General features: G+C 46.6%; 1 protein-coding gene across 1 annotated transcript in view; it reads left to right on the top strand.

The window, feature by feature from the left end:
* Positions 1 to 18,536, top strand: part of ASIC2 (acid sensing ion channel subunit 2) — a 277,373-nt gene that overhangs the window by 177,783 nt on the left and 81,054 nt on the right. The window contains exon 2 of the mRNA XM_003933026.4: positions 6,205 to 6,355. Within this exon, the coding sequence (XP_003933075.3) occupies positions 6,205 to 6,355 (151 nt within the window). The remainder of the gene's footprint in view (positions 1 to 6,204; positions 6,356 to 18,536) is intronic.

The following is an 18,536-nucleotide window of genomic DNA, read 5'->3' on the forward strand; positions in this document are numbered from 1 at the left end:
AATTCATCCCTGACCCCATCTTCATAAACAACTCATCTCTCTTCTGCTGAAAAGTAGACACATAGTACTTTCCTCTGGTATGGAAGTCAAGATGTCTATTATGTAACCTTCCAAACAAATCCACCACATGGCATGATTTTCTTGCCCAATTTGCAAAAGAGAACGCTGGAATTGAGAATGGCCATAGATTGACTAGCTCTCCATGAGCTGTCTTTAGCCTACTGCCCCTTCCTTTTAACTTCTCTGATGGGAAGGTCTCACTCATGAGTCTCAGCTCTGCTACCCCTTGGCTTGTGATCTTAAGCAGCCTCAGATTCTCCAACTGTGGATGTGAATATAAAATGCCTCTGCATCAGGGTGGTTGGGACCATAATCAAGAATGAAGCAGCCGGGAACAGTGGTTCATGCCTATAATCCTAGCACTTTGGGAGGCTGAGGTAGATGGATCCCTGAGGTCAGGAGTTCAAGACCAGCTAGGCCAACATGGCAAAACCCCCTCTCTAATAAAAATACAAAAATTAGGCGGGCATGATGGCACATGGCCATAATCCCAAATACTGCACAGGAGGCTGAGGCAAGAGAATCGCTTGACCGCAAGAGGCAGAGGTTTCAGTGAGCCAAGATCACGCCACTGCACTCCAACCTGGGTGACAGGGTGAGACTCTGTCTCAAAAAAAAAAAAAAAGAAGAAGAAGAAGAAGAATGAGAGGCCGGCACTGTGGCTCATGCCTATAATCCCACTATTTGAGGAAGCCAAGGTGGGCTGATTGCTTGATCCCAGGAGTTATGACCAGCCTGGGCAACATAGTGAAACTCTCATCTCCACAAAGAAAATGTTAAAAATTCCCCAGGCACAGTGGTGTGCACCTGTAGTCCTAACTACTCAAGAGGCTGAGGTGGGAGGATTGCTTGAGCCCAGGAGTTTGAGATTAAAGTAAACCATGATCATGCCACTGCACTCCAGCCTGGGTTATAAAGCCAGGCCCTGTCTAAAAAAAAAAAAGCACAAAGTAGAAGCTCAGGAACTGTTAGTTTCCTTTCCTCTCACTTCAAAGGGCCATTGAGAAAGTTGAAGTTCTATGTACATGCAATCTCAGTCTCTAAACATAACACACCATGCAAGCATTAGCAATGAAAATTATAGTCGTAGGGCTTATTTTTATCTCAGGAGCCCCTACTCCATTTCTGAAGATCCAGGCTTGAAACATGCATCTTTCTTAATTCATAATTAATTCTTACAGACCAATCCAACTTAGTGCAATTTAGACTCTCAGCACCCCGGCAAATCCAGCCCTGCCATCCACAATGGGCCTGTCAGCACTTACCGGGAAAGCAGAGAAATGCCTGGCAGAATAGCAGGTCTGAAGGAGCAGTGAGCTCAACCTGACAGTCTGGACTTAAATAAATTATATTTTCTGGCTGGGGACGATCAGGAATAAATTTGAAGCATGTGTCCTTAAACGTCATGATGCCCCAAAATGCAGAAAGAGCTGCATCTTGTTCCAAGTTTGTAGGAAACTGTGTTGTGTGTAAATAGTTCTCTGGCCTTTAATGTTAAGCAGAGAGGAAAATAATCCTCTCAAAAAAAGGCAGGCAGGAGCGGCAGTCTCAGTGGCCCAGGCTGGGAGGCCAGCAAAGGCATGCAGCCAGGGAACAGACACTTTGCTTTCCCTGAGCCTCTCTGCCGGCACCTAGGAAGGTAAACTGTCCCCAGTCATCTTAGTTCCTAAAAGGATTATTTCCTCTAATGCCTTCATGGAGACACAAGCAAAATCGCTTAGGTCCAATTAGGTGGGAAGTGAGAAGGCTCCGTTAGAGAACAGGAGGGAAGGGGAGCTGGGCAAGATGTCAGCTTGAGCTCCAGCCAGAACCAGGTGAGGCCAGCCAACACGAAAGGGCACTTCCCAGAGGTGCACAAGGAGATGTGTGGCAGCAGCACCTTAACTCTCATTCATTCATTCATTCATTCACTCAATCATTCAACAAACAGACACAGTCCCTGCCCTCTCGAAGCTGACAGTCTGGTAGGAAACACATCCAATAAATAATCAGGTAAATAACCATCCAGTCACACACTTTGATAGGCGCTGCAATGGGAAAATGTAAGAGGTATGAGGTTGTAAGACAGTAAGTCCCAATTTGAATGAAGGCTGGGAGCCTAGGGGAGCCAAGCATCTCTCTGAGAAAGTGGCTTTCGAGCTGAGGCCTCATCGGGAGGAGGTGTCGGCCAGGCAAAGCATGCCAGAAGATTCTAGGCAGAGAACGCTCTAGGCATGTGGACATGCCTGACAGGGAAGAGCTTGCTGCACTTCCTGAGAACTGAAGAGGCCAGCATGTTTCAAGCCCATGAGAGCAGGGAAAGACTGCGCCAGGGCTTCAACCATACAGGGCCCCAGGGGGGACTGGGGGCTTCATCCTAAATGCAACAGGAAGTCACACAAGGATTTTAGGCCTCCTCCTGGTGGCCTCGACTTGATAAAAAAATTTAGCCATCATAGATTATGACTTGGCCACCTCTCTGATTTGGCTGCAGTCACCCTCTGGCTCCCCACCCCTGCTACTCTGGTGACCGCCACCCCTGATCAAGCTCTAACCTATGTCAGCTCACATCTGGCACATTTGTGAACATGCCCCAGCATACTGCCCCCAGGAGAAGGAGCAGGAAAAATCACATTGACACCAAGGGCAGCTGTAGGAGCTGCTACCTGGGCTAGGATGGGTACCAGCCCTGGCAAGGAGGCAGTCAAAGATGGGGAACAAGTCTCTACTCACTCTCACTGCAAGGACCTGTCTGCTCCCTCTTTTACAGGGAAAGCCTTCAATTCATGAGGCTTCCGTTCCCACTGTATCTGCTCAGAGCAGACACTCAGTCAATGATCAGTTGAAGTTCAGAGATGGGGGAACTTTAGCATCCCCCTAGACCCTCCATCTCTTTTTGTAAGTGGAAAAACAGAGAGAGACTGGTATAAAGGAAGGAAAGAGTCCCATTTGGACACTTTCTTGCTGTATAACATTTAGCAAATCATTTCTTCTCTCCTGGGTCTCTGTTTCCCAATATATAAAGTAAGGTGGATTAGAAGATGATCTCTAAGACCCTTTTGAGTTCTCACACTTTGTCATCATCTTCAGATGCTTGGGGAGGGTCAACACCTTCACCAGTGGCACCGGGCGTGCTTGGACAGGGCCAAGCTTACAGCTGATTTCAGGAGCCCTCAACACTCTCTCACCCCAGCCCAGTATTCTGAAGTTCAAGGACCAAAAGGTGAAGGAGTTGGAATTTGCAATAATCTGATGCTAAGCTGAAATTTACTTTTGCTTGCAAATCCCTTCATACAGATAGGCAAATTAATATTAGATGCAATTTTGAAGAGACAGAGAGGATATTTAGAGTGTCTGCAAAGAAAAGCTCTATTTGAGCACCGCAGAAGTCATTCCAGATGTGCGCAACCCCTTACAATGGACGTGCTAACTATGAAATGCTCTTATCTGTTTATTACAGTGATCCCCAAGAACACATCTCCAAGGGATAAGTTCATTTGCCAAGCTCAATTGTTATATGCAGTAGTGATAATAAAACCTGGTTCTTTGAAAATTCATGTTTTCTTTGGACTTTGCATTAATTCCAGCTGTTCTCCTCTGCCATGAAGCTGAAAGAGTAGGGCTTGGCTATCCTGAAATAGTGCAGCTGACCAGGGACTCAGAGCTGTTTTGTATAGTGGAGAAAAGCATAGAATCTGATGTTTCGCTAACCCTTCCTATAGGTCTTGAAGGCAAGCAGTAGAGCTTGTACTTTTTTGCAATCCTCATAATTCTTGCACATAGTAGGAGCATATGCATATGAATATTGATAGATTGATGGAAAAAGCAAGGCAGAAAGGAGCAGTATGCGGCCAGGAAATGTCCCAATGACAAAAACCCTCCCAGGACAGCACAGCAAAAAGAGCACAAGTGTTAGAATCAGACAGATGTAAATTTGAATCTCAGTTTTTCTACTACTAGCTGTGTGACCTTAGGCAAGTCACTTAACCTCTCTGGGCCTTGGTGTCCTCCTCCGCACAATAGGTGAAGCAGTAATCGCCAATGGTCACAGTTGTAAGAGTTAAATGAGATAACATAGATAAGCATCTAGCACAGTTCCTGGCACATGATAGAGACCTCTCTTCCTTTCTTCTATCTAGTCATCAAGATTTACATAAGAAAGGCAGCCTCCCACAGTCACCTCTGTTATTTTCTTGCCTGTGCACTGAAAGCTGGGAAGCCAAAGAGCCTCCCTGTGGCCTCCATGCTGTAGGATGGGACGGTGCAGTGGAGCGTGCTCAGGAAAGTGGCCCAGACCCAAATCTCTATGGCTGCAGGAATCCAATACAGTCAGCCTGGCTCTCTTCCAGCCAATTTTGCCAGATGTAATTTGGCTTCAGCTCGAGGTTCCAAAGCAGTTATATAATCATCATAACCCACAGCATTTGTAGAAAGCTTTTACAGTTTTGAAGCACTTTTGCATGCATTACCTCATTTGATCCTCTCGATAACCTTGAGAGGTAGAAAAGCCAAAGACTAGAATCCCCATTTTATAGATGGAGACATTGAGGCTGGGAGGGTTTATTTGGTTCACTTAAAGTCACACTACTAAGAAGTGGCTATGTCAAAACTTGGACAAAGATCTCTGCATTCCTTTCCCTGGGCTTTTCTACACCATCACACTGCCCCCTTTGTAATCATACTTTCATCAAGCAGAAGTTGACTGAGCCTCTATTGTGTGCCAGCAATGTACTAGATGCCTGGATTCAGGAATGAGAGGCAGAGTCAAATTCAAGAGAGATGCAAGACCAACTACTCAGTGAGTGCCACGAGATGGGTGCTGTGATGAAGGAGCCAGGGGAGCGAGTAACCCAACTTGGTCCAGGGTCTCAGGAAGGCTTACTGGAGAAGGAAATGCATTGATCTGGTCTTAGAGTCCAGCTAGAGGTTGTCCAGGCAGAGAGGGAAGTAAGAGGACTTACTGATGGCACAAGCAGCAAGTGGAAAGCCACAAGGGGTGTCAAACAGCAGCATATGACCCGGGGCTGTTGCAAGTTGTTTGGTCTGGCTCTACCCACTCACCCACTTACTCAGTCATTCATTCAACCTATATTTCTGGAGCACCCCATGTACCAGGCACTATGCTAGCTGCTAGGGACAGACACATCATGAGCAAGCAGAAGTAGTCCCTGAGCCCCTGGAGTCTACCTTCCAGTGGATGCTACTGGACTCGGGCGGGAAGCAGCAGAGTAGAAGGAGGAGGAATAGGTGGAGGGCATGGCAGAAGACGGGGCATGCAGGTCTGAATTCTAGCCTAAAGAACATTGGGGGCCCTGACGGATTTTCAGCACAGGATTAATGTGATAGGGTTTGCATTTGAAAGTGACCCACAGTCACCTTAGAGGATGGGCTGGAGAAGGTCATCTGGAAGCCTGAAGTCCACCCAGGAAACCAGAGTGATTCAGGCAAAAACGCTTGGGTCCTAAATTCCAGCAGTAAAGAAGACAAAAGACTAAATTCTAGACAGATATAGAGAGATTATTGATAGGCTCTGCTGGCTGATTGGTCCTCAGGGTAAGGAATAAGAAGAATGGGCAGAAACTCTGAGTGCCTGGCTTGAGCCCCTTGGCAGATGGCGGGGCTGTTCCCGGGGACAGAAGTGCGAGAGAACTGTCCAGTGGGATGAGGAAGCTAAGGAAGAAGTTCGGTTCCCTCTGGACAAGCTGAGTGCCCGGGGTTTGCTGGAAGCATACCTCGAAGGTATGTTTATAAGACAATGAGTGAGACCAGTGTGTCTGGAGGCCAGAAGAGAGCTCAGCATTGGAGGTGTGGATTGAAGGGTCAGGAGTTTACAGATGACATTTAATGCCTCGAAGTGAATAGGACTTCCCAGGGGTAGTGCTCAGAGGAAGAAGAGACCAAATCCTACTGCAACAAACCCCAAAGTTTGTCCAGATTTGCTCTTTGATGCCAGAATTTCACTTGGTAAAAGTCAGGTGCATGGCCAGGGTAAAAAAAAAAAAAAAAAAAAAAAAAAAAAAAAAAAAAAAGGTCCCCAAGAGGGGTAATGGTGATGGACTGTGGGGAGACTAACCTGCTGTCAGATTTCTGGGGTCTCGCCAATCTCTGCACCCCCATCTGCAGTTACCCATGTGCTTCTCTCTCTCTCTCTCTTCTCTCCTTCAGGTGTTTACAAAATATGGGAAGTGTTACATGTTTAACTCAGGAGAGGATGGCAAACCTCTGCTCACCACAGTCAAGGGGGGGACAGGCAACGGGCTGGAGATCATGCTGGACATTCAGCAGGATGAGTACCTGCCCATCTGGGGAGAGACAGGTGAGCTGGGCACAGGGATGGGCACTGGGTGATGGTGGAGGGTTGCAGGCCTGACTCTGAAAGGCTGATGGGCTGTCTTGGCCCAGCCAGTGAGGGACTGCTCTCCAGCAAGGGGCTGGTGACATGCTGGTAAATCATAATGATGTCCCTGGCTTGGGCTGGGATGCTCTGGTTTTCTCACATTTTACTCTGTGGGAGAGGGATAGGCAATGGGAATATTGGAGAGGGAAGGTAGGCAGTGGGAGGGAAGGCACGGGGAAAGGTTTGAAGTAGCAGGTGTGGTTGGGCAGGTGAGTGGATTGATTTCAGGAGACGGGGAGAGGATGGAACAGCCTCTTCCTCTCAGTCATGCTGAATATCCCAACTCAGTTAGGAGATCTGAAGGGAAAGCAGCCTGCTGCCCACTGGGGGAAGCTAGAGGGGCTGGGAAGTATTGGAATACCAAAGGACATGGGCTCGGGGACTTGGCACCGTGCCCATCTGAGCCCCTAGGGCACCCATGTATATAGACTCTAAAGCTTATTTCATGCATTCATTTATGCATTCATTTCTTCAGCAAACTATTCCTTAACCATGTATGCTACCTCAGGCTTTGCACTCAAGTAAGGACATTATGGTGAAAAAGAGCAAGTCCTTGATCACAGCCCAGAGGAGTAGACACAATCACAGGAGACAGAGTCAGGGAAAGCACCAAGAGCATTTGAGCAGGGTCTTGAGATGGTCTTGGGTCATCCAGATGGGCCTAATGTAATTACAAAAGTCTTTATAAAAGGGGCTCAGGAAGGTCAGACAGAAGAGAAGGCAGTGTGATGACAGAGGCAAAGACTGGAGCGATGCAGCCACAAGCCAAGGAGTGTCAGCAGCCTCTAGAATTTCACCAGGAAGAGAAGGTAAAGAGGTGTCCAAGGATGGGAACCATGGCTTGAAGGGAGACCCAAAGTAAGATTAATGCTGTGTTCAGGGCATAACAGGAAGGATTCCAGAGGTGGCTCAAGAGAGGAGCATGAGGAGCAGCTTGAAGGGAAGCAGGAGGAGGAGAGAAAATTCCAGCAGGACGGAGGTCCTGAGACCTCAGGTTGGGGCTGAGGAAGGGGTGGAGGCCAAGCAGCCCAGCCCCCACCTCTTACGACCCCTGTGCTTTGAGCCCATTGACTTTGGACTATAGAGTCTGGCACTCACCATACCCAGGCTTATCAGGCTGCTGAGGCAGCGATGGCTTGCAACCCAGGATGACTGACTATAGACTCCAGGCTCTCTCCCACTGCCCCTCTCTCAGGAACACCCTGATGCAGGGAAGAGTGTAGCCATCTAACTCCCATCACAGCCAGTCCTCTGCTCCTCCAACTGAAAGATAAACTGGCCACAGACATGTCACTGCCCCAGTGCCATCTGGCAGCTCACGTCAGGTGCCAGGGCACCCCAAGTCCCATCAGCCACTTGCTGAGGAGATGCTTTGTTGAGGCTGTGTATTCAATGCCCCTTCAGATGAAGAGGGATGAAGGTTTGTGCCCTTGCTGATTTCTAGCATCTCTGAGGGCTGGTGGACAGGGCCTACATTTCCAGGGCATCCTGAGGCCAGCCCAGGCCTGAGACTGTGGAGGTCTGTAGACAACCCTGGGTCCAGGGCATAGTCTTGGTCCCCAAAGAGAGGCCCTTCTTGCAAACACCAGAACATATTTAATCATCTAATCATGTGTGGAAGAAGAGAGAAGTAAGGAAATAAAATGAGTCATGGAGACCCCACACTCAAAGCCTAAACAGAAATTAGTTATGTCCTTTCATGGTAATAGTAGGTTTCTCAGCCTGTTATCTTGATTCAGGGGCAAAAGCACATGTGCGCACACACACACACATGCACATACATGCACACACATGCATGCACACACGCACGCACACACACGCTCGCACATGCGCACACGCATGCATGCACACACACATGCACATGAGCATGTACACACGCATGCGCATGCGCACATGCACACGCACGCACATGCACACGCATGCACGCATACGCACACATGCACGCATGCACACACACAGGCACGCATGCACACGCATGCATCTTCGGTGCCAGGCCCCCATCACAGACATCCTCACAAAGTACAGTTCTCTGTGGGATTTGGTCTTGGTCTGAGCACGGGCTGCAGGCTACAAGGCTACCCAAGAAGTCTGTATTCTGCCTCCCAAAGCCACAGACAGTGAGAAGGAAAGAACCTCTGAGATCATCTATTCCAGGCCAACCTTCTCTTCCCCTGAGGCCTGGCTTGAAGCAATGATGTCTTTGAAGTCATGCAGTGAGTTCATAGCTGAACCAAAACTGTTCTGACCCAAGCTTTTGGACCCCCAGTCAACCTGACTGGACGAAGAGCTACACCAATTTGGGAAAAAAATTCATAATCTTGATTAAAGACTTGTCACGTGCTAACACTGTGCAGGTCATCATCAGCAGTGCAGGAGATAGGAGACAAAGACCCCCCCCTTTCAGGATCATATTATCTCACTGGGGGCACATGTGTGCACAGGTTCTGCAAGAGAACTCCACTCTCATTCCTGCCGAGAGTTTGAGTTATCCCTGGGAGACCGACCAGTACACTCCGTGAGACAATTTCCTTTGAGTCTGGGAAGCTGGGGAAGCAGGCTGTGTGAAGAATGGGTTTGAAGCAGGAGCAGGGTGATGGATGGGGCAGAAGAAACAGGTTAGAGAAAAATCCAATCCGTGCCGTCTTGTAGACCTTTCTGGGCTAATGAAAATGTCTGTCTGCCCCATCCATTAGCCACTAGCCCCTTGTGGCAACTGAATATTTGCAAGGTGGCTGGGAGAGTGAGGAGTTGAATTTTCTTATTTCAATAGGTTTTTGAGGAACAGGTGGTGTTTGCTTACATGAGCAGCTTCTTTAGTGGTGATTGCCGAGATTTTGTTGCACCCTTCACCCGAGCAGTGTACACTGTACCCAATGTGTCAACTTTTCTCCCTCACCCCACACCCACCCTTTTCTCCACATCCCCAAAGTGCATTGTATCATTCTTATGCCTTTGCAAAGGAATTGAATTTTTAATATAATTTCATTCTTATTCTTTTAAGTTAGAGAGCCACAGAGGGCTAGTGGCCACCATATTGGAGAGCAGTCAGTATATTGGAAAACAGCTTCTGATAACTGTTGACTTTGTGGATTTTGGCTTTTGCAGCCACCTCCTATATTCTTGGAGTCATAATATTCCATATTCCTGGCTTTCCCCTCACCATGACCTTGAGTGTCAGGCAGAACTCCTTGTCCTCATTTTCCAAAAAAGGAGGCTGAGGTTTGGTCACTTCTCGCAGACCCCCTAGGCGGGCCCTTGAATTCATGCATCAGAGCTCCCTCCATTGTATCTTTCTTCGTACCTCTTGGAGATGCTGGTCACCTCAAAGCTGCTTATTTCCTGGCCCAGTGGGAGGTGAGTCCCATGTGGTGGGAGAGAAGTCAAGACATCTGTTGAAGTATAAGAGGTGGGCCCTGGTAGGTGAGAGATGCTTATCTGTGAAGCCACCTGAGGAGAACGTGTGTGAGCAGACACGTGTGACTGCTTGGTCACTGATCCCGAGGATAATGGACACAGCCATTAAGAGGCAGCCTTCCTGACCTGCCAAACCATGTGGCCCCACAGATGCCATCTCACTTCCTTAACATTCCCACCTCTCAAACCCAGAGGAAGGAGGCCAGGCCCAGGAGTCCAGGAGGTATTTGGGTGATGATGGAGAGGAAAGGAATTGAAATGTGCCTGTGGCAGTTTGATGTTTGCCCAGGCACTTTGATGATGGAGGCAGTGTAGGAAGACAGAGATGGCATGACAAGGTCACACAGACCCAAGACCACAGCCCAACACTTCCTTTCCTAACTGTGTGACTAAGGCCAAGTGAATGAGCTTGTTTCCTCATCTGTAAAATAGAGACAAATAAAGCCCATTGGCTTTACAGGATGGCTGAAGGGCTCAAATGAGAGCTCTCTGCAAACTGTAAGCAATGAGAGGGTGATCATGCCCACCAGCAGGTGGGAAGACAGTCAAGAAGAACTCCAGAAGTGGAGGCTATTCCAAATATCCACACCTGAGACAGGGCTTTGCAGCACCTCAACATCTGGAGAACCCATTCTGCTCGAAGAAGAGCCTCTGGAACACTTTTGCCTTGCCTTGTGGATGGCTTCACCTCTCAGCAGTGTCAGGAAGCAGTGAGGGAACCACTCTTCTGGGGATAATTCTCACTAACAGGAAGGACCTCTTGGGGAGGTGGTGATGGTATTGACCACCATCAACACAAAGGGCGCCAGGGAGTAAGTTCACAAAAGGCACCCCTCTTTGAGTAGATCCAGTCCTATGGGTTCATGCTTAGTGAGTAGACAGTGGCTCTATGAAAATTATCAAAAATGTCCCTTCCTCGAGGCTGACAATGCCCCACACGGGGTGCTCACCTTGGTCACACAACTTCATGGGGAGCACCCTGGTAATATGCCATTTTAAAGTAAGGGGGTTAGTTGCATGTGGTCCTAGAGAGTATGTCCCAAAATGAGCACTATGGAACATCAAGAGTTTGGGATATAACATGTTATATGAATAAAAAGGACCCGGGGCCCAAAAGGACTCTAGGGAATTCTGGTTTGAAAACATTAAACGTATTTATCCATTGCAGGAATTCTTTAATATAATACATCATGAATCTCTAAGATAGGAATAGTGCATGCAGCATTTATCTCCCAAAGGCCTTTGACCATGGAAATCTTCTTCTTCATGGAAGAGCTCACAAAATACGCTTTTGAAAAAGCTGTCCTAGACTGTAGAAGAGCAGATTTCATGGCCAGGGTTTTCTAACGGAAATTAAATTGAAGGCAGAAGGGGAGGTTGTTAAAAATGAAATTCTGTGTAGATACCTCTAAGTAACTTCAAAGATAAAAGGAATAGGCAGTGGGTTATCTAGGTTGCACACGAGAAACCTGAATCAAACAAGCTTAGGCATAAAGGAAATTGTATTGTTCTCAGAATCCAAGGCAAGCTTCAACAACCAGCCAGCAGGAGGGCCAGGGGTGCAGCATCAGGAAGGAGGGGAACCCGAGGCTCCTAAACCCTCAGATCTCTCACTCCTCCTCTCTCTGAATCCCTTTCATTCTCTCACTAGAAACAGACTTATTTTTCCCACACACATATTTTTTCACACATGGCTCCCAACAGATCCCGAGTTTTATATTTTATAGATCCTGCCCCCAGCAAGAGACTGTTTTGACTCTCACTGATGTCCTGTTTCGAAAAACACACACACACACACACACACACACACAGGAAGAGAATCATTGACTCAGCTCCAGTCAGTTACCTGCCCCTGGACCAATCAGCAGTAGGCAGGGGTATTAGTTCACCTGAGGACCCTGTAATAGACCTAAGGAAGTTGAGCAGATGGTGGTTGAGGAAGGTGCTCCCAAGAGAACTGCTAGGCAGACAGCCCTGTGGATGGCCACACTGAGTGAGGTGGGGTGAGGGTGAGAGTTGAGAGTGGGTTACATCTGAGGAGACTGGAATCCATGTACAGGGAGTTTTTTTTTTTTGTTTTTTTTTTTGAGACGGAGTTTTGCTCTTGTTACCCAGGCTGGAGTGCAATGGCACGATCTCGGCTCACCACAACCTCTGCCTCCTGGGTTCAGGCAATTCTCCTGCCTCAGCCTCCTGTTTTTTAACAAATTCTAAAAAGGTAGTTCCCAGTGTCAGTAAGACCACAAATAGGACCCTCCCTTTCTCATCTCCTCTATCCTTCATGCACTCCAATGAAATACACTTTTTTTATCAAATATAATCTGCCTTGATTTCCCCAAATCCTAGTGTCTATTCGTGTTAACATGATAATACATCAAATACGCTTTTGAGTAAAGGTATTCCTTTTTTAAAGCTATGCTGTTCTGGGGTAAAGATTTGGACACCATCATCCCTCCGGCCTCCTCACCTCCTGCTGCCCTCTCCTCGCCTTGTCAACCTGGCTCTAGTTGCACAGGCTTCTCTGCTGCTTCTTGAACATTCCAGGAACACCCTCACTTTGGGGCATCTGCATTTGCTATTAACCTCTATGAGAATTCTCCTTGCTGACATATCCACATGCCTCACTCCCTCCCTGCATCAATTCTTCACTCAGATGTTGCCTTCTCAATGAGGTCTCCCTTGATTGCCCTGTTCGAAATTGCCACCTTTACCCCTACCCTTCATCCCTCATCCTTGGAAGCTTTGCTGCTTAGAAATCTCTTCCACCAGATACCCTAAACCATCTCTCTCAAGTTCGAAGTTCCATAGATCTCTAGCGCAGGGACAAAATGCCTCCGGTCTCTTTGCTAAAGCATAGCAAGAGTGACCTTTACTCCAGCTGTCAGCAAGTTCCTCATCTGCCTCTGAGACCACCTCAGCCTGGACTTCATTGTCCATATCACTATCAGCATTTTGGTCAAAGCCATTCAACAAGTCTCTAGGAATTTCCAAACTTTCCCACAACTTCCTGTCTTCTGAGCCCTTCAAGTCTCTAGGAAGTTCCAAAATTTCCCACATTTTCCTGTCTTCTGAGCCCTCCAAACTTGTCCAACTTCTGCCTGTTACCCAGTTCCAAAGTGGCTTCCATATTTTCAAGTACCTTTTTAGCAGTACCCCACTTTACCAGTACCGATTTACTGTATTAATCCATTTTCATACTGCTATGAAGAAATATCCAAGACTGGGTAATTTGTAAGGAAAAAGAAGGTTAATGGACTCACAGTTCCACATGGCTGGGGAGGCCTCACAATCTGCAATCATGGCAGAAGGCAAAGGCACATCTTACATGGTGCAGGCAAGACAGTATGTGCAGGGAAACTGCCATTTACAAAACCAACAGATCTCATGAGACTTACTCACTATCACAAGAACAGCACAGGAAAACCCGCCCCCATGATTCAATTACCTTCCATGACACATGGGGATTATGGGAGCCACGGTTCAAGATAAGATTTGGTGGGGACAAAGCCAAACCATATCTCCTTCATTTCCTTGTTTGTTTTTTACTGTCTGCCCCTTCCTCTAAACACAAGTCCCAAGAAGTCAGAAACTTGGGACTGTCTGGCTCACAGATAAGTATCAGGGCAGTCCCTATTTGTTGAGAGGAAAAAACGGTGCTGACATTGTGTACACTGTCAGGGCCAGGGTGAGGGAGAAACCCACATCAGTGAGTAGCCACTCTCTGCCATGAACCCACCCAATCATCCGCTAACGAGGTATTATCTTCTTCATTGCAGGATGAGAACACAGAGCCCCGGCAGGTTGTAAGCTTCCCAAGGGCACATACCTAGTTAAGCAGTTGAACCAAGCTTAAAACCCATGTCCAAACCCAAAAGGGATGCTCCCTCCACCGAATTCCTTTAGTGTTCACAATGTGGCCATAAAAGCACGGCCATGAAGATAGCACAGGGAAAGAGGTTTAGGCAGCATCTCTGGAGAGAGAATGGCATAAAATGATAGTCTGCTGCCATCCTCCTTGTTGATTTTTTCCTCTTTTTCTCTTCAAGAGCAGAGTCATTATACTGAATGAAAGCTTTAGCAGAGTCCCATGTAGAAAACAGACGAAAGCAGCCTGGCTCTGGTCCCACTGGAGATGGAAACCCCCGTTTGCTTTCTCCTTTGCTCCCCGTGATCAACCCTGAGACACCCCTGAGGATGCCCCTTTTGAAAACCACTGGATGGGAGGGCAGATGTCATTGGGGAAAAAAAAGTGCTGGTTGGTTCCATGGCTGTGTCCATCCCAGAGACCAACTCTAAGCACCCTTTTCCCTTTTCCTGGGGTGGCGAAAGAAGCTCGTTTCTGCAGTGTGCCAGAGCTGCAGGGGAGCCAACATTTAGACTTCTGATTAAACAGGGTAGGTTGAACATACGTGTTTATATGAGGCCCCCTTCCTAGACCCCACCTAAATAGCAATCAAAGTTTTTTTAAATATTGGTAAGCATAAACCCATAGGACAAAGAGGATGGGAGGAAAGACAAGAGTAAGCAAATGCCAGCCGGTTTTTGGAAGATGTAAAGCAGATGAATGAGTGGCAACTGACTTGGCAGATTAGATGAGGCTGAGAACTGAGGGCCTGCACTGGGGAAGCCAGCAAAAGCCAATAGACATCGTCTGAGAACCCCTAGACAGGATCAAGAATTGGATGCATAAGACACTGCTGAAGACAGATTTGAGAGGTGGGGGTAAAACTAGGAGGAGGAGGAGCTGAAAGTCTGTAAAAGGAACTATTAGGCTCTCCGGACATCCTCCCATGGCCAGAAGCAGCCACAGGCTCTGGGCTTGGGGAGATCAGGTACAGCTGAGGGCATGAGTGAGGTGCTATACAGAAAAACAAGGAGGTGAGGGAAATTCTCCTTACTTAGTAGTGAGACCTTCAGCCAGACTAATTTACCCTACCCATACCTGAGCAGAAATTTGAGGGGATCCCTTCCTGGAGAAACTGACAAGCTCAAGAGAAAAGGCCCACAGACAACAGTGATGAATCCTTAAAAGATTGAGTTAGGTCACCCTAGAATGAAGTCCCTTGATGTGTGCCCCCTCAACACAAGGAAAGGCAATACAGCCTTTATGGACCGTTTACTCCTGAATGAACTGCCAAAGAGCCAGGCATCTGAGGGAAGCCACTAGAAGGCAAGGAACCCAAATCAAACCACAAAGAAACATTGAGGAAATAGAGACAACGGCTAACAGCACAAGATATAGAGCCTGGCTGTCTGGGTTCAAATCCCAGCTGTGACACTTACCAGCTGTGTGACCTGTGTTACTTCTAAAATGAAAATAATAATATTATCTACATTTATAGGGTTGTTGGGAGGATTGAAGTGCATTAATATTTATGAAGTGCTTAGAAAAGTGTCTAGATAATATTAGACACTATAGAAGCGTTTGATAAATAAAAAATAAATGAAGGAAGCAGGAGAAAACATCAAAACATGTTAATTAAAATTCTCAAGAGAGATAAGAGATGATCCTGCATCCATAACCACAAGCTCAGGATGATATTAAAAAGAAACATTCATAGAGGAAGAAATTACATTTAAAATATGATTACAAACATTTTTTAACCCATAGAAGGATTGGAACTGAGGACATCTCCCAAAAAGGTAAAATAAAAAGACAAACAGGTAGAAAGTGAGAGAAAAATATAAAAATCAGAGGGTCCATCCAGGAAGCTATCTAGAACATCCTGTTACTAGAAATTCTAGAATAATAAAACCAAGAGAATGGAGAAGAGGACATTATCAAAGGACTAAGATAACAAAAATGCTCAACTGAAGTATGTGATTGCCCAGATAGAAAGAGTTCACTGAGTCCTGTCTGCAATAGCAGAAAAAGAAAAAACAAAAACAAAAACAAAAAAGACCAAGACACATCCTGGTGAAATTCAGGCTAACAGAAATAAAGAAAAAAAAATCTTTAAAGTTTCTGGATAGAAAACATTTCACATACCTGGGATCTGAAATGAGAACGGCCTAGAATGCTTCAACAGAAGCAACCACAGCCAAGTGACAAGGGCAAAATGCTTTCCAATTTCTGGAGGGGACGCTTTCTTTTCTAAACACCCAGAAGTAATTTTCTATACCCAGCAAACTACAAATGAAGTGTGAGGGTAGAATTTGGTTTTCCAAGAAATGTGTCTCCCAGGTAGAGTTTTTCACCAGGAGCAGTCTTGTTGGGGAACGTGTCTGCAATTGTCACCAAATGCTATGCTAGAGTTGACCTTTGGTTTTAGTCTCAGGAGAACACCCTCAGACCTCAAGTCCCCAGTTTAGTAAATTTAGGAAGTTATTAGGGAATGAGAAAGTAAGTCAAGGATTGCATAAAATTCCAGAAACAAAGACCTGGGCTAAGAGAATTTCCTGATGAGGATGAAGAGAAGAACCGGGATGACAGTTGAGCGGGAAGCCTAGAGAGCAACCCATCCGAATTGGAGCAGGAAGAGGTTAGCTCCACAAGAGATGGCCCTCGTGGGTTTGGCTGGCTGTCCTGAGAGGCATTTTACTCTGTGGCATTCTACCGTTAGAGTCTGGGGTTTCTCGTGATGGATACTAGCAAGCCAAACAAACCAACAGGGAAAAGGCAAGGTAAAACAAAACAAAATATTCGTTTCACAAGAAAGAGATAAAAATAACATCATATGCTGCAAGGCTAGGCCGTGCACGATATTTACAGAGTCATGGTTGTATAAAAGCTGGATACCAATTTAACCAAAATATCATATCATTATATTTGGAGGGCGAAAGGAAAGGAAGCCTCATGGAACACATCATCTGAGAAACCTACATCCTCCCATCTTCTGTGATTAGGTAGGAGTCAGGCAGATAACATAATATGATTGTAGATGATTCCTATGTGGTAGGAATTCAGTAGGCAGTAGCTACAATTTCTTAAAACCAAGAAGTAACTCTCCAGCAGTTGACATTCATGGAAATATGAAAGTAAACACCAGAAGAAACAGCTAAAACAGTTGGGAGTTGTTGCTTCTGAGAAGTAGGACTCAGGAGTAGGAAGGGGTGGAGCAGGAAACTGCTGGTTTTCATTAGAAGCCTTACAATACCACTTGCTTTTTAAATTATGTACATATATTGCTTTGATAAAAATAATAATTAAATTTAAAACCATAAATTTTCAGCATAGCTGGAAGGCCTGAGCAGCTATCATGGGTGGCACGTTTCTCATCCCCCTTTACAAAAGGGGCAGAACAAACGTGGGTGGTGATGGTTGCTATGGTTTCTTCGACATCTCTGCTCCCAGGAAAACCTCTTGTCACGGTGCCAGGTCCTAAGGACCTCTGCAGAATGAAAGGAGCAGGCTCTGGCCTGAATCCTGAGTGTCCAGGGCACAGGGACCTACAGCAGCTGGCTGAGAGGCTAGGCTCACTCTCAGAGTGGGCCTGTGCTGGATACAGGGTCTCCACAGGTGTCCGAGGACTCTGCAGAAATGATGCCATACATCAGAAACACCACTGGAGGCAGGTATCCATCCGGCAGCCAGAAGCAGCCTGTTTTCATTCTGGGAAGATGTGCATAGTGTACATGTTAAGTGTGACGCAGAAAATACACGTGATCTAGTTAAAACTCCCAGCCAGCGCAAGGGTCCAAGGAGAACAGCTAGGAAGCAGATGAGACAGCCCCACCCTCAGACCTCATGTCCCCAATTTAGTAAATCTCAACTACACACCTACTGTGTGCCAGGCACCTCAGTGCTACAGATGAAGGGACCAGTCCAGATTTTTGAAGAGTTTATAATCTAGGGAATATCTGAAGGGCTCTTCTTAGATGGTAGACGGAAATTCATTCACCCAACAGCTTTTCTATGAAGTGTCTAAGGAGCAGTCTGGTTGGGGAACATGTCTGCAATTGTCACCAAATGCTATGATAGAGAGAAGATAGATTGAGAACCTAGGAGGGAATAGTCGGTTCCAGAAGGGAAGACAAGAGTATCTAAAGGGAGGCTTTAGAGGGAAGTTGACCTTTGGTTTTAGTCTCAGGCCTGTTTGCCAGGTTGCTGGGCAGTGTGTGGGAGTTAGAGGAAAATTTGAGGACCTGGAGAGCTGAGGTCCCAAGCAGAGGGAGAGGAATGAGGAACAGAGACCAAGAACAGCCTAGAGTGTGCAAGAGCATGTGCATCTAAGGATGAGACCTGGGGCTGCAGAGATAGGTGGAGATCAGATCACCAGGGGCCTGTGTGTTCTGCAAAAGCGTAGATGTTCTCATGGGAGTCCTGTTAAAGCGTAATCCCCTAACCAGCAGGATCAGCATCACCTGGGAGCTTGTTAGACACGCAGAGTCTCTGCCCCCACCCCCACTCCCAAGTCTTCGTTGCAACAAGATCCTCAGGGAGATTCGTGTGCACATCCAAGTATAAGAAGCTCTGATCCAGACCACTGTTCCCACCATTTGGAAGAATGAGGATGTCTTCTTAACATCGAAGTATTTCTCAGAAATTACCCCACATGAAAGCTCTGGTGCTTTTTTATTTCATTGAGAGAATATCGTATAACAAAAGGTTGCCATGCAACCAACAGAATGGGAAAAAATTTTTGCAGTCTACCCATCTGACAAGGGGCTGATATCCAGAATTTACAAAGAACTAAAGCAGATCTACAAGAAAAAAACAAACAAGCCCATTCAAAAATGGGCAAAG

This window comes from Saimiri boliviensis, chromosome 17, assembly GCF_048565385.1.
Source record: "Saimiri boliviensis isolate mSaiBol1 chromosome 17, mSaiBol1.pri, whole genome shotgun sequence".
Lineage (NCBI taxonomy): Eukaryota > Metazoa > Chordata > Mammalia > Primates > Cebidae > Saimiri > Saimiri boliviensis.